The sequence below is a fragment of the Rhinolophus ferrumequinum genome, chromosome 15, assembly GCF_004115265.2.
Source record: "Rhinolophus ferrumequinum isolate MPI-CBG mRhiFer1 chromosome 15, mRhiFer1_v1.p, whole genome shotgun sequence".
In the NCBI taxonomy this organism is placed as follows: domain Eukaryota; kingdom Metazoa; phylum Chordata; class Mammalia; order Chiroptera; family Rhinolophidae; genus Rhinolophus; species Rhinolophus ferrumequinum.
The window spans coordinates 48,521,050-48,534,102 of record NC_046298.1 but is presented as its reverse complement, the minus strand read 5'-3'; the positions used below and the strand labels follow the sequence as shown (position 1 = coordinate 48,534,102).

At 55.4% G+C, this 13,053-nt stretch overlaps 3 protein-coding genes across 7 annotated transcripts; 1 reads left to right on the top strand and 2 right to left on the bottom strand.

Annotated features, from left to right (window-relative positions):
* Positions 1 to 3,297: 3,297 nt before the first annotated feature.
* Positions 3,298 to 5,807, bottom strand: RPL28 (ribosomal protein L28). 2 transcript variants are annotated; one of them, XM_033128216.1, is made up of 4 exons: positions 5,659 to 5,807; positions 5,234 to 5,322; positions 5,009 to 5,132; positions 3,298 to 3,555 (listed from the first exon to the last, which is right to left on the bottom strand). In XM_033128216.1, exons 1-4 carry the CDS (start codon positions 5,732 to 5,734, stop codon positions 3,347 to 3,349), a joined length of 498 nt encoding a protein of 165 aa, XP_032984107.1. In that variant the 5' UTR covers positions 5,735 to 5,807; the 3' UTR covers positions 3,298 to 3,346. The 2 variants fall into 2 exon arrangements, with proteins under 2 accessions (XP_032984107.1, XP_032984108.1); XM_033128217.1 differs by having other exon boundaries at positions 5,606 to 5,703.
* Positions 5,808 to 5,945: 138 nt separating this feature from the next.
* Positions 5,946 to 10,170, top strand: TMEM238 (transmembrane protein 238). Of its 4 annotated transcripts, none has more exons than XM_033128215.1 (3): positions 5,946 to 6,388; positions 6,758 to 7,886; positions 10,046 to 10,170. In XM_033128215.1, exon 2 carries the CDS (start codon positions 7,343 to 7,345, stop codon positions 7,877 to 7,879), a length of 537 nt encoding a protein of 178 aa, XP_032984106.1. In that variant the 5' UTR covers positions 5,946 to 6,388; positions 6,758 to 7,342; the 3' UTR covers positions 7,880 to 7,886; positions 10,046 to 10,170. The 4 variants fall into 4 exon arrangements, with proteins under 4 accessions (XP_032984106.1, XP_032984105.1, XP_032984103.1 ...); XM_033128214.1 differs by having other exon boundaries at positions 6,638 to 7,886; XM_033128212.1 differs by having other exon boundaries at positions 5,946 to 6,498.
* Positions 10,171 to 10,310: 140 nt separating this feature from the next.
* Positions 10,311 to 12,535, bottom strand: TMEM190 (transmembrane protein 190). The gene is made up of 5 exons (XM_033128218.1): positions 12,396 to 12,535; positions 12,271 to 12,306; positions 11,672 to 11,797; positions 11,509 to 11,593; positions 10,311 to 11,421 (listed from the first exon to the last, which is right to left on the bottom strand). Exons 1-5 carry the CDS (start codon positions 12,451 to 12,453, stop codon positions 11,184 to 11,186), a joined length of 543 nt encoding a protein of 180 aa, XP_032984109.1. The 5' UTR covers positions 12,454 to 12,535; the 3' UTR covers positions 10,311 to 11,183.
* Between the last annotated feature and the right edge of the window lie 518 nt (positions 12,536 to 13,053).

Here is a 13,053-nt window from a genome sequence, read left to right as displayed (position 1 = left end):
ACGGACATCCATAGATGTTAGAACTGAAAGTAAAAAGGTTGTGTCCATAAAGCTTGGGATTCTGGTCACTTCCAGCCAGCAAGCAGCCAGGAGGGCTTCTGGGGGCCGTTGTCTTTTCCTGCTTTAGCTGGGTGTTGATTACACGGGTGATTGTTTTATAGTTATTTTTATACGTCTATAAATGTTTTATTTACTTTCTGTATGTCTGCTACATTTCAGAATTTTGAACACATGAAGAAGCTCATTACGTACAGATATGGACCAATATCCAAAATATGTTAAAGTGAGAAAAAAAAACCATGCAAATGGTATATATGATATGCTACCATTTCTGTCCAATTTTTAAAATAGGACGCATGTGTTATTTCATTGCAAGTGTATTTAATGCCTCTGGAAGGTCACATTAGAACCTGGAAATACTGTCTCAAGGAAGGAGAGCCTGGAATACTTTGTGAATGTTATCCATTCAAAAAGCAAAGATTGTTAAGATAACAACAGTTTCTACAAAGAAACGGCTCCCTCTCAGTCCTGTGTTCCCAACACCAAATTCCCTCAATCAGGGACAAGAATGTTACCAGGTTCTTGTATTTTTCTGGAGAAATTATACCCAAATGCAAGTAAATTTAAGTATGTATTCTTCCAGGCCGGCCCAGTGGCTCAGATTGTTGGAGCTCCACACTCCTAATGCCGAAGGCTGCCGGTTTGATTCCCACATGGGTCAGTGGGCTCTCAACCACAAGGTTGCTGGACCTGGAACTGCGCTGCAGCCCTCCACAACTAAGATCGAAAGGACTTGTAGGAGCTCTTTATATATTGTTTGTATTCGTTATTTTGGGTTATATGACTTGGAAAAAGTCCTGCAAGTACACACTGTTCCCAATAAAGTTCTGTTCCCCTTCCCCAGTAAATATATATATTCCAAGCCCATCCCCTTTTGTTTTTACACAACTGGCAGTATCCTGTAATAGCATGTCCCACCTTGCTTTTTTAACTCCACAGCAAGTCTTGGAATTGTGTCCCTGTCAGCATTTACAGCCTTTCTCTGCTCTTAGCTGCCTAGTATTCCATTAGAGATGTGCCATCATTCATATCACCCATCCTGGACAGACGGACCAACCACGCTAGAATGGATAACCTTTCCAAGTTCAAGTACAAATGCCCCGGGTGTCTGGGTGGAGGGAGGTGAGGTGGAGCTGGGCCTCATCCACACGACCAGGGGTCTGCCTTGCACTCGGAGGGGATGGGAATGGCGGGAGTGTTCTGAGAAGGCATTAAATCACATGGATTTAGTTCCAACAGGGCCTCGGTGGAGAACAGTCCCAAGTGGGGCAAGGATGGCAGCTACGGCAAGAGTCCAGGTGAGATAAAGGCTTTGGCAAGAAGTGGTCAGGGTCACATCTGTTAACTAGGGAAGGCTGGAGGACTGGGGCGTGCGTGCCAGGAGCTCTGCGTTTGTGTGGAGTCAGCCCCTGGAGGCAGGGCTCCTGCCCGACCCCAGGGGGGGAACTAGTCCTTGGCCACAGAGCTATAGAGTGGGGGCAGAGAACAAGGTCCCCAGGATGGCAGGGATCAAGGGGTCCCCTCGATGCTAGATCCTTGGCCCCTGGCATAGTGGCTGGCACATAGTAGGTAAACAGGAAACATGTCAGGAGTCATGATGTGGGTTCCCTCCATCTGAGCCTATTTCTGTATCTGTAAAGGGGATGACACCTGCTTCATGGGATGTCAGGGACACTTGGATGAGAAATGGCCACCCCACAAGTGTAATATACGTGGGTATATGTAGAGGATGCCAAAAAAAAAAGTCCACATTTTAAGAAAGGAAAACTTATTATTAAAATTGTAGTAATATATACCAACAACAAAAGATGAATGTGTCATGTGTATATATTTTTTTGGTACCCCCAATATATACACACACACCCTCACACAGATGGAATAATCAAGGTCCAGCCTTCTCCCAGCGTTTGTTCTCCACTGAATTACATTACTCAGCACTTGCTATGTTCAGGCCATCCTCAGCCTCTTAATTTGTTAACCCCCTGAATTCTGACAAGTCACAGAGAGGTCTAGTTACTTGCCCAAGGCCACACAGCTAGTGGCAGAGCTGGTGTTTGATGACCCGTTATCACAGGTCGTGTGATAAACACTTCCAGGCATTCAGGCAAGGGGTGAGGGGGCAGGGAAAAAGAACCTCCTTTCGACAGATCAGGGAACACCTGAGACAGAACTATGACACCCTAAACAAGAGGCAGCTCCAGATGGGAATGTCCGAGGGAGTAAGGCCGAAAAGAGCTGAGCCGCAGTGGAGAAGCATGGCCACACCCCACCGGTCGGCCGAGGGGCTGCAGTAGAGACCAAGGAGGTGAGGGATGACCAGTGGAAGGATGGAGTGCTCACACCCAGTCTAGCCGTTTTGTAGCGGGCTGGCGGGTCCTTAACCAAGAACAGACTGATGACATGGCTGCTGGCTTACGGGAAGCCTGGGGCTGCCACCTCCCTGCTGGGTGACTTGTAGGGGATTTAGTACCTCTCCAAGATGCGGATAGCACCCCAGTTGCAAGGCCTCACGAGTTCCATTGCCTGTTTAGAAATGGGCCCTTTGGGCAGCTATGGCCTACTTCCAAGGGCTCTGCCCCCCCCCAAGGCCTAGGACACTCACTTCACTCCTGTGGGGCTCCTGGAAGGGCTGTCAGCTGCCCCACACCAACAGCAGAGGGCCCACCTGCACTCTTCAGGCTAGGCAAGGGCTGCTTCTGAGCCATCTCCCCAAGCTCCTGTAGCAGATGTTCAGGCTGCCCCAGGAGAAACAAAGGGACTAAAGGTGGGGTCCACAGATAGTTAAAGACCTGGATGGTAAAACATCCACCTTCTCAGGCCACGCCACACACCTGTGTTAAGAGGTATGCAACCTGGGTCTACATTCCCACCTTAGATCACCATCAAAAGTAGGCACTTAGGGTCTTTTCTTAAAGCTTTGTTGTTTGCTAGCAGACTGAGTTCGGATTCTACAAGGTTTTTTGTTTAACCTGCACTTTGTAAATGTCCCACTGACGTCATCTAAGGTGCTGAAATGTGAGGATTTACACCAGCCCCCAGCCCTTAAGGGGGAGGCCACCTGCAACAGCTGTGGCTGGGCTCCCTTCCTGCGCCAGGTCCTGCTAGCTCCAACGCACTGGCACCTGTGGTACCAGTGATTAGGTGGAGCCCCTCTCCCCCAGCCCACGTGTTCTGGGACACACACTCAGAGCTAGAGCATTGGAGCCACACAGAAGGGAGGCCCAGGCGAGGCGGTTAGAGAAAGATGGCTGACACTTTATGCTTTATTGCTTTGGGAGGGAGGTGCTCAGGAGCTCTTGGTGGGGCGAGCCCGCTTCCTCTTCAGTGTCACCGGCTTCTGGCTGCGCAGGATGGCGCTGGCTCTACGGATAGCGGCCATGCGCAGGTCTGGACGGTACTTGTTCTTGCGGATCATGTGCCGGATGCTGCTGAGGGTGGCCCGGGCGTTCTTGTTGATGGTGGTCCGCACATAGGAGGTGGCTGGCTTTCGCTGGCCTGGTGGGTGAGAGGGGGAGCCCCAGGGGTCAGTCGGGTGGCCTGGCCTTTAATGCACCTTCCAAGTGGCAAGGGTGCCATCGCATGCCAAGAGCAGGAGCACCTCAGCTGTGAGCCTGGGCAGCCAGCCCCACCTACACACACCGATTTACAATTTATGGGACACTCACAGTGACCACCACAGGCCAGGTCCTGCCCTGGACACTATACAGGCATCTCATCACTGTGTCGGAGACACAGCATCCACCACCACCTCACTGTATAGAGATGGGGCAGACGCAACGAGATGAGGTCTTCTGTCCAGGTCACACATACCAGAGAACTGGAATGCAGGCCGCCTGACTCCAGGGGCAGTGATGGTGAGGCTGGCACTCGGCACTGTGCTGGCAGGAGAGTGAGCATTCAGCACCCTGCCCCTTCCTCCTAGGCCTCTGGGCACCCCCTCTGTAACAAGAGTCTGGAATGCCAATGCCAAGCTGAGGCCTGGCCCTGAAGCTGGAGGACAGGGAGTCACAGTGTACTGAGGGTGAGAAACAGACCTCACCTGTGCATAGTGCAGTCTGGACTCCAATGCCCAGGATTAAAAGGAAACACCCCCTTTCTTGTGCCAGAGCTGATGGGGGCCCAACTGGAGTCCTGTGCTCCTGGTTTCCCCCAAGAAGCCAAGGACCCCTTGCCATTCCAGGGGCGTGGCTGAGTTGGTTCCTGACAGGAAAGGCCACCCAACAATCCCGAGAAAAGGGAACTTTTTAGGACATGACACACCACAAGGAGGTTCTCAGGAGTGCGGAAACCCGAGGTGGGTAACACCCCTCCACGGTTTGCAGGTCTGGGGCACTGCTGACACTGAACAGGATGTTGGGCACCGACCCCAAACAGAAGCTGGTTCTAATCAGAAACTGGAAAAACCTCATTCCTTTCTCTTACACAGAAATCAATCAACCGTTAACAGCCCTCTAGAGGCCCTGCCTCCAGAACCTCCTTTAAAGACACTAAAAAAGCCCCTCCATGCCTAAGTTTATGGGGGTGGGATGCTCAGGACTCCTTGAGTCCACACAAGCAGAATGGGGGTCCACTTGCAGCTTGTGACCCAGCCTGGCACTTCCTACAAGTGGAAGCCAGGGGAAGTCTCCTCTATTTGTCTAAATTTTCCTACTGCAGTGAAATGGAGGCATCCACCTCCACCTGAATTGTTTAAAGGTCTTAATCTGAAATAGTTTGATCACGCACCCTTGCTCACTACATACAGTTCAGGTCCTATTAATTTCTCTGCTTCACACAAAACTAAACAGTTAAGAGACCTGACCAGCTCCCACAGCCCATGGGGTGGTGGTAAGGGCAGTGAGCTTCCCAGAACATCCTGAGTCCAGGAATCCTCGCTTCTCTGGCAGAATTACAGCTCCCTGACCCGCTGGGGGCCTGCCGTCTGGGCCAAGCCAAGGGAAATGCTCACCGGATCTCCGCTTCATGACGACCACCACACCTTTGCCATCGGCTGCTGGCTCCACGCCCACCGTCTTGCGGTGAATCAGCCCGTTGTAGCGGAAGGAGTTGCGGGCCTTCAGATTATTGGGCTCCTGGAGGGAAGCACGCGGGGGAGGGGGGGCAATAAAGAGGAAGGAGACCCTGCGATAGCGAAGTGCCTCCCTCAGACCCAGGCATCCCGACCCCCACTTACGGTGCTGTATGTCTGCTTGTTTCTTTTGATCAGGAAGCTGGAGCAGTTGCGCACGACCATCCATTGCAAATGCGCAGACATGGCGACAGCTGCGGAGAAAGGGGTACGGGAAGATGACAAAGGGAGCAGCAGGCCGACGCCAGGCCCCTGCGAAGAGAGAGTGCCAAGTGGGAACCTGGCGAATGGGGCAACCTGAGGGCAGGCAGCACTTAGGAATTTGCCAGGCGGGGGTGGGCGACCTAAGGCTGAAGTCAGGCGCCGGGGCTAACTGCAGTCAACAACATGAAAACCCACAGCAACTTCGGGTAGCGGAGCTAGGCGGCAGCTAAGGACGCAAGGGACGCAATGAAAGAAACCGACAGGGGCAAACACCGGGCAGCGCGCGTGAGATGCGACCATGCGGGGGACGGAAGGCCTCCGCTCACCTCCTCTCGTTGCCGCAGCCGGAGACGGAAAGAGGCATAAAGGGGGCGGGAGGATGCCTTTAATACCGACACGCATTTCCGCTTCCTCTCTGGGCAGGAGCGCGCAGTCGCCTGACCTCCGCCTCCTTTCGTTCGCCTCCGAAGCGGCTCGATGGCGTTCGGCTATTTCCGCAAGCCCGTCGCATACCGCTCGGGAACCTACGGAGCTCTTCGGCTAGAGACCCGAGGGCATGTTTTCCGACGCGGATCGCCAACGTTTCGGGGACCTTCGTGTGTTTACGAAACTCCGCGACTTAGTTTCCGAGCGGGTCCAGTTCGAGGCCCCAAATCCTCTTCAGCGTCCTCTCCCCTGTATTGCTCACCCAGCGCTTGGCACAGCATGGGAGCCCAATAAACATTTTAGGATTTATGTTTATGAATGAACATGTGAGTGCGTGAAATACTTAAGCCTAGCTTCGGAATCCTCGGGTGCTTCCGGTCATCTTCGTAAGCCCTCGGCTATTCCCGACAAACGCACGTAGGCCCACTCGTGCACCTTCGGACCTCTCCGGAAACGCTCTTCGGAGGAGGTGGCCGCCTTTTCTTAGGGCCCATGTCCGGTTCGGGTCTGTTCGGAAACAATCGGTCTCCATCCGGCTACATTCAGAACTCTTCGGCTTATCCCGGCAGACCTCCGCAGTTCCGGTCTCCAGCCGGCCCCGATCCAGGCCCGGAGCTGTTCAGGGCTTAGGTAAACGGAAACTTCTCGTAGCCTGCCACCCAGGAGAGCGTGGATTTCCTCTAAGTGCGAGTTGTTTGGAAGAAAAGAGATTTGCCTGGGAAGCTCTTGGTTCTTTTAAGGTTCGCATACCTGTTCGTCCAGCCCCTTACCAATGCCTCGCAGCTTCCGCCCCCATTCTCCCCTTGAGTGCGCTATGTCACACCCGTAAAACTTCCTGAAAGTTTATTTTCTGTTAATTTCGACCTTTTTATTTCCAAGGTTATCTTTAAGGGGCAGGAGCCTTGCCTGATAAATCTGTCCTCGTCTCATCAGCACAGCGCCTAGCGAAACCCCTACCGAACAAAAGGAATGACAATGTCTTACGTTTTCCTCCATCAGAACACCCTGAATCTGACGGCGATGTCAGAGTCCTGTGAACACTCCACATTTGTGCCCTCGGTTCATTCGCTAGAGGCACCCAGGAAGCCCCAGGGGACGGGTAATGAGAGAAACCTCAACTCCACAGAGCCCGTGTTTCCTCCCTTAGAGTACCTAACCTGACTGCTCTAGAGCTACTTCTCTGCGTCCCACAGCTACTTGAGGTCCAGGGCCTTGTCTCACCCTTGTTTTTGACCCCTACTGTCCCCACTGAGGGTTCACAGGGGGGCCCCTGGAGGCGGGCTAAACAGAACAAGGCCTGGCTTCCACAGGGCCCTGCCCTGTCTCCATTAAAGAGCACTTGAATGGTGACCAGGCGTTGCTTTCGCTCCTTGGGGTGCAGGGGCGCTGGGCCACCCTGTCCTTGAGGGCCAAGCTCTGCACAGACACCCCGGCCAAGGCGCCCGGAACCGGGCCCCTCAGCAGCCGCCCGGCTCAGGTGACCTGGCGGGCGCCGGGCACACCTGGCGCCGTCCCCTGACCCCGCCCCTGCCCGGGCGGCACCCGGAACGCTCTCTGCCCGAGCCAACGCGGCGGAGCAGGGCCATGGCGGCGGCGCCAGCGGCGTGCGCCTCGCAGGGGCCCCCGCCGGGGGCACAGTCCCCGCCGACAGGCGCGCCCGCGCCGGCGTCCGGCCTGGGCCGCTGCCGGATGGCGCTGCTCCTGGCCGTGGCACTGGACGTTGCGGGCATGGCGGCACTGCTGACCGGCGTGTTCGCGCAGCTGCAGGTGCGCGGCCGCGACTTCGGCGACCTGCTCATCTACTCCGGCGCGCTGCTCGTCTTCCTGAGCCTGCTGGGCTGGATCCTCTGGTACACTGGCAACATCGAGATCTCGCGCCAGGAGCTCGAGCGCGACTACGGCCTGCGGCCCTCGGCGCTCGCGCGGCTAGCTCGCAAGCTCTCTCGCCGCTGGTCGGCGCCAGCCTCCACCGCCGCCGGCCCGCGCGCGGCGCCCGGCTCTAGGGGAGCGCGCCGCGCCGCCCGCGCGCCCCTGCCAGCCGCCTCCGGCTCCCGCCGCGTGCGCTTGCAGCTTGCCACGCTCGAGGCCGCGCCCGGGGCGGCAGGCACAGGCACCGAGTGAGCCCGAGGTGAGGGTCCGGGGGGTGGGGCGGGGAGAGGGAAGGACTGCGGAAGAGATGGAGCGACCGAAGGGAGGGAGAAGGACCGCGGGGGAGAGATGGAGGGACTGTGGGAGAGATGGAATTAGACTGGGAAAGATGGAGAGAGAGAGACTGAGAGACAATGGGGAGAAAGGGAGAGAGGGAGGGAGAGAGGACCAGGTCAAGAGTTCTTCTCAAAGGAGAGAAGCAGAGACCCAGAGGATGGAGAGAGACAGCAGGTATGAGTGCAGACTTGGGAGAGACAAATGAAACCCCGCCCCCCACCCTGTAAGGATGGGAAAGTCACTTAGCTTGGAGGTTCCTCCCTGCACTCCAGTCCCTAGGCTCACCAGGTCCCATTTAATCCAGTGTAAGTCTCTGAAGTCACTACTCTTACCCTCCCCATCCCAGTGTAAGACACTGCGGCCCAGAAAGGTGCCACCTCTTGCCTAAGGGCACACAGCTGGGATCCTCCTTACAAAAAATCTAAAGAGGGGGGAAAGAGTGGAAATGACTCTCTGAAGCAGGAGAGTGATGACAACAGACCAAGATGCAGGAAAGGCTCATTCCTTCCCCTTTCTCCTTTACCTTCTATTTCCTTTCCTAAACACACTCTCCCTCTGCTCAAAGACCTGCTGTGGCTCCCCATTGCCTTCTGGTTAAACCCAAGCCTCTCACTGGTACGTGGGCCCCCATGTTCCAGACCCACATCTCCTGCCTTCTCTGCAGTCATGATGACATCCCTAAGTCCCTAGACAGACAGGCTCTCACCCCAGTTGGCTTCCACTGCCTTTCTTTGGGTCTTCATATTGTCTGAGTTACCCACTATGGCTTGTATCACCATGTATTGTGTCTTTGTGTGCTGGTACTGTCTCTCCCACCTGAAAGGAGCCCCTTGAAGATAAGGCCTGGGTCTCTAGTATCTTTGGTCTCAGAACTGCCCAGCAAAAAATGAACTCAGGAAATCAGAGATTGATGATTTGTGGGTGGGTGGATGATGGACAGATAGATAGGTGATTGGCTATATGGATGGATGGCCTGGTTGTTGGGTAGATGTCGTTGGATTGATGGATGGGTAGGTGGATGGATGGATGTGATTGGATTGGCGATGGGTAGATGGGTAAATGGGTGATGTACAGATGGGTGGATGGATGGATGGATGGATGGATGGATGGATTGGTTAATGGGCAAATAGATGGGTGGAACAATAGATGGATGAGTGACTGAATCAGTTTCGTAAGAAAGGATAAACAACTATATGTATGGGTGAAGCATAAAATAACACAAAATTTGGCATATAATGCAGAAATAACCACCTGTGGTTAAAATTACCCCTGAAGGGGGTGGCCGGTTAACTCAGTTGGTTAAAGCATAGTGCTCTTAACAACAAGGTTGCCACTTCGATCCCCACGTGGATCACTATGAGCTGCGCCCTCCACAACTAGATTGAAACTACTTGACTTGGAGCTGATGGGTCCTGGAAAAACACACTTAACATAAATTTGTTTAAAAAGTTAAAAAAAACATTACCCCTGAAAATCCTTACCTTGCCCAGAAGTCTCACACAGCTGGGTGGACCTTCTCTGCTGGAATCACCTGGAACCACCTGCCAGAAACTGGACCAGCTGACTTGAGTGTAGGCCCCTTTTAGAAGGAAAAGGGTCCTGTCCAGACACAGGACTCCTCAATGGTAAGGGTGAGGTCCTTTAAGCACTTGAATTTTAACAGAGGGACCCAGAGGCCTTCGCTCTGATTGCACACCTCTCCCTCTGGGACCAAAATTAGTTGAGTGGCCATGCAGAGCCACTCCCATTCTTTGTCTTTTCTCTCCTCTGTCTTCTTTGTTAGTCTCTGCCTGTCTCTCTCTCTCTCAGTTCCTGTGGCTCCATCTTAGTCTCTCTTCCTATCTCCCATGTCTTTTTGTCTCTGCATATCTCTCTCCCAGTCTCTCATTTCCCACTTGTACCACTGGATTCCAATGAGTTAAAGTCAAACGCACACAGCAGCAAATCAAGGCATGGAAGAGCCAGTGAGCAAGTGTGTGAGTCAATATGTGAGGGGCTGAAGCAGGTCACTGGGTGGTGGGCACAGGGAACAGAGGGTTACGGGTTCCTGAGCAGCTACTAACCTCACCCTCCTCCCTGCAGATGAACCCAGGATCCCACCTGTCAGGACCCAACTGAGATGTGCAGCTGCCCTCGACATCATCTGGCCGCCAGGATGCCTCCCTGTGCTCCCTCTATGTCACCTGGATAAATGGCTCTGCCTCCCAGCTCTGCTTGTCTGTCTGGGAGAGGGATGGCACTGGGGCAAGTGTGAGCTTGCTTGCTTCTTCCCAGGCCACATCCACAGAGGGGTCACCCATGTCCTTGGGGGACCCAAAGCCCCTAGGGACATAGGAGCCCAGCTTTATGCTGGCCTCTCCCAAAGGGTCTCGAGCCAAGACCCACCCTCTCTGTTCAGACCTCCCTCTGCCCAGGCCCCTCTGTTAGTTTGGGGCCCTCCAAGAAGAGGAGGGACAAATTAGACTTGCAAAATATTTGCTGGAGGAAAGACTTATGCAGTGGAGGTTGGCGCGGGTCTGGCTCTGAGAAAGGAGAGGGGCAAGGAAGGAGGGATGGGCAGGACAAGTGTTGAACTGGAACATACTTCCAAGAAAATTTCCGCTAGCCCACGAGGGGTCTGAGAGCTACATCACCTGCTGGGGGAGGCACAAGACCTGCAGATCCCTGGCCATGCTCAGACATTGGTGGGAAGCCTGTCCGATGCAGGTGGGGAGGTGGGGAGCACAGTCCCCTGCTGGGGCAGCAGAGGCTGTCAGGCAGTGGTGCTCCCTGCAGGAAGAGTGCTGAGGGGCACCTCCCCCTGGCTGCAGCATGTCCCACCCAGCCCAGTTCAGGCGTCCCTCAGCCTAGCTACCCTCAGTCCCATCAGCCCAGGCCACCCCCACTTAACCCCCAAATTCCTCATTTCACACCACCTCAGTCCCAATACCCCATAATCACAGCCCAGTCTCCCTCAATCAGCCTGGGGCCCTCATCTGCCCAGGTCCCCTTCAGCTCAGATCCCTCCCACTTATCCCCAGACCCCTCTCATTCTACCCGCTCAGCTCTTACACCCCATGATCACAGTCCAGCTCCCCATCACTCACCCCAGGACCCCTCCCCAAACTCTCTCTCTCTCCCTGACTCTGGGTCTTATCTGCCTCCTGCTCCCATGGCTCTCAGAAAAGAGATCAAATGTCTATGTGCTATATCTGTATTGAGGGGTCCCCCCAGGGTGCCCCTAAGCATCATCTTCCCCCCCTTCCGTTTCTTCACCCCCTTCTGTCCCTTCCCCTTCAGTGGCTCCCGAGATATCCAAGGTCCCCTCCAAAGGCACGGAAGCTTGCGTGCTGCCCATGGATGCCTTCTTTTCACTCAGAGTCCCCCGGTCCTTGGATAACAGAGACACAGTCCTGGACAGGTTGCATTTGCCCTGCAGGAACTTGGGCAGGTGCAGCATATCCCGGCGCTTGGCCCACCTGGTGGGGAGGGCACATGCTCAGCCTCGGCCTCTCCACCTGCTCCTCTGGGAGCAGGGTGCCCTCCCAAACCCCAACCCCACTCACCAGAACAAGCAGATGCTGGAGATCAGGAAGAGGAGGCCTCCACACGTCCAGCCCAGCGCCCACATGTGCTTCCTCCGCATGTTTTCTGAACAAAGTTTGGAGCTTTGAGACCCAGGGGTCCCAGCTACAAGCCGCCACCCCAGGGACTCCAGTTTCTACTCACCATCCGGCCGCTGGTGATAGCAGACCCCATCTCGGTAACAGCATCGGAGACGCAGACAGAGATTGGGGTTTTCCAGTGCTGCCTGACCCCCACAGCTCTCCCGGTCCCATATGTCTCCCTCACAGCCTGAGGACCGACCACGAGCAGCAGCTTCATCACAGAGTCTGGCCCCAGGGACTCGAGAGCCAGGGTCCCAAAGCCAAGCTCTGAAGGCTGACTGCAGTGCTTGCTCTGTATGGGACTCAGGAGTCCAAGACCCAGCCCCTCCCTCAGACCCAGGAGCCTAGGCCCCCAGCCCTCCTCCCTCAGACCCAGGAGTCCAGGCCCCCGGCCCCTCCTCCCTCAGACCCAGGAGTCAGATCCAGCTCTTCCTCCCTCGGACCCAGGAGCCCAGGCCCCCAACCCCTCCTCCCTCAGACGCAGGAGTCCAGGTCCAGCCCTTCCTCCCTCAGACCCAGGAGCCCAGGCCCCCAACCCCTCCTCCCTCAGACCCAGGAGTCCAGGCCCCCAGCCCCTCCTCCCTGCCCCCCTTCCTCAGACCCAGGAGTCCAGGTCCCTAGGCCCTGTCCCTGAGGACCCAGGATCTAGCCACTGCTCACTCCAGGGATAGAAGAACCCCTGGATTCCATTCCCATCTGTGAAAGAAAAGAGAAGGCATTAGGGGCTGTGGAGGCTGAGGAGGCCCCCTGTTCTGCTGTCTGACCCTCTCTTCTGGGTCCCTCACCTACTGAGCCCTGTATCAGTAGGAAGAGGCTCAAAGCTGGGATCCCAGAGCCCACCATGTTGCCTCCCCAGACACCTGGGTCCTCTGTGGGGAGAGACCTTGAAGGCCAGCCCCCTAGCAACCAGCTTGGCCCCGCCCACCCAGCCCCCAGTGTTCTAAGTTCTGTTGCTAGGGAGCCCTTTAGCAATGTGGAAGAAGGAAGGTGGGGGGTCACACTGGCCTGATTGCTAGGGAGTTGCTTTCTTAGCAACCAGGTGGAAAAGGCCTTGTGGGTGGGCTGGGGGCCTGGTATTAGAAGAACCTCCTTAGCGACCTGGGTGGAAAATGGAGGGGGGTCTTAGGTATCTGTTCCTTACCAACCAGGGACCTGAGGCATAGGCACCCAGAGTCCTTGCTAAGGAATCCCTTTTTTATTAACCTGAGGTCTGGGAGCAGCTCCAAGTGGCCCAAAGTCTCCTGAGACCTCATTGCCAGGGGTCTTCCCCCTAGCAACCAAGGGCAGAGGGCCCTTGAGCTCAGAAGTCCTCACTGAGCCCCATTGTTAGGGAGACTTCCCTGCACCCAGGGGATTTAGGAGGGCAAGGAGAAAATGGGTGGAGGTCGGGCACTTGCTCAGGAATCCCCTGGTCTCAACAGCGCTCCAGGCCTCCCAATGGGG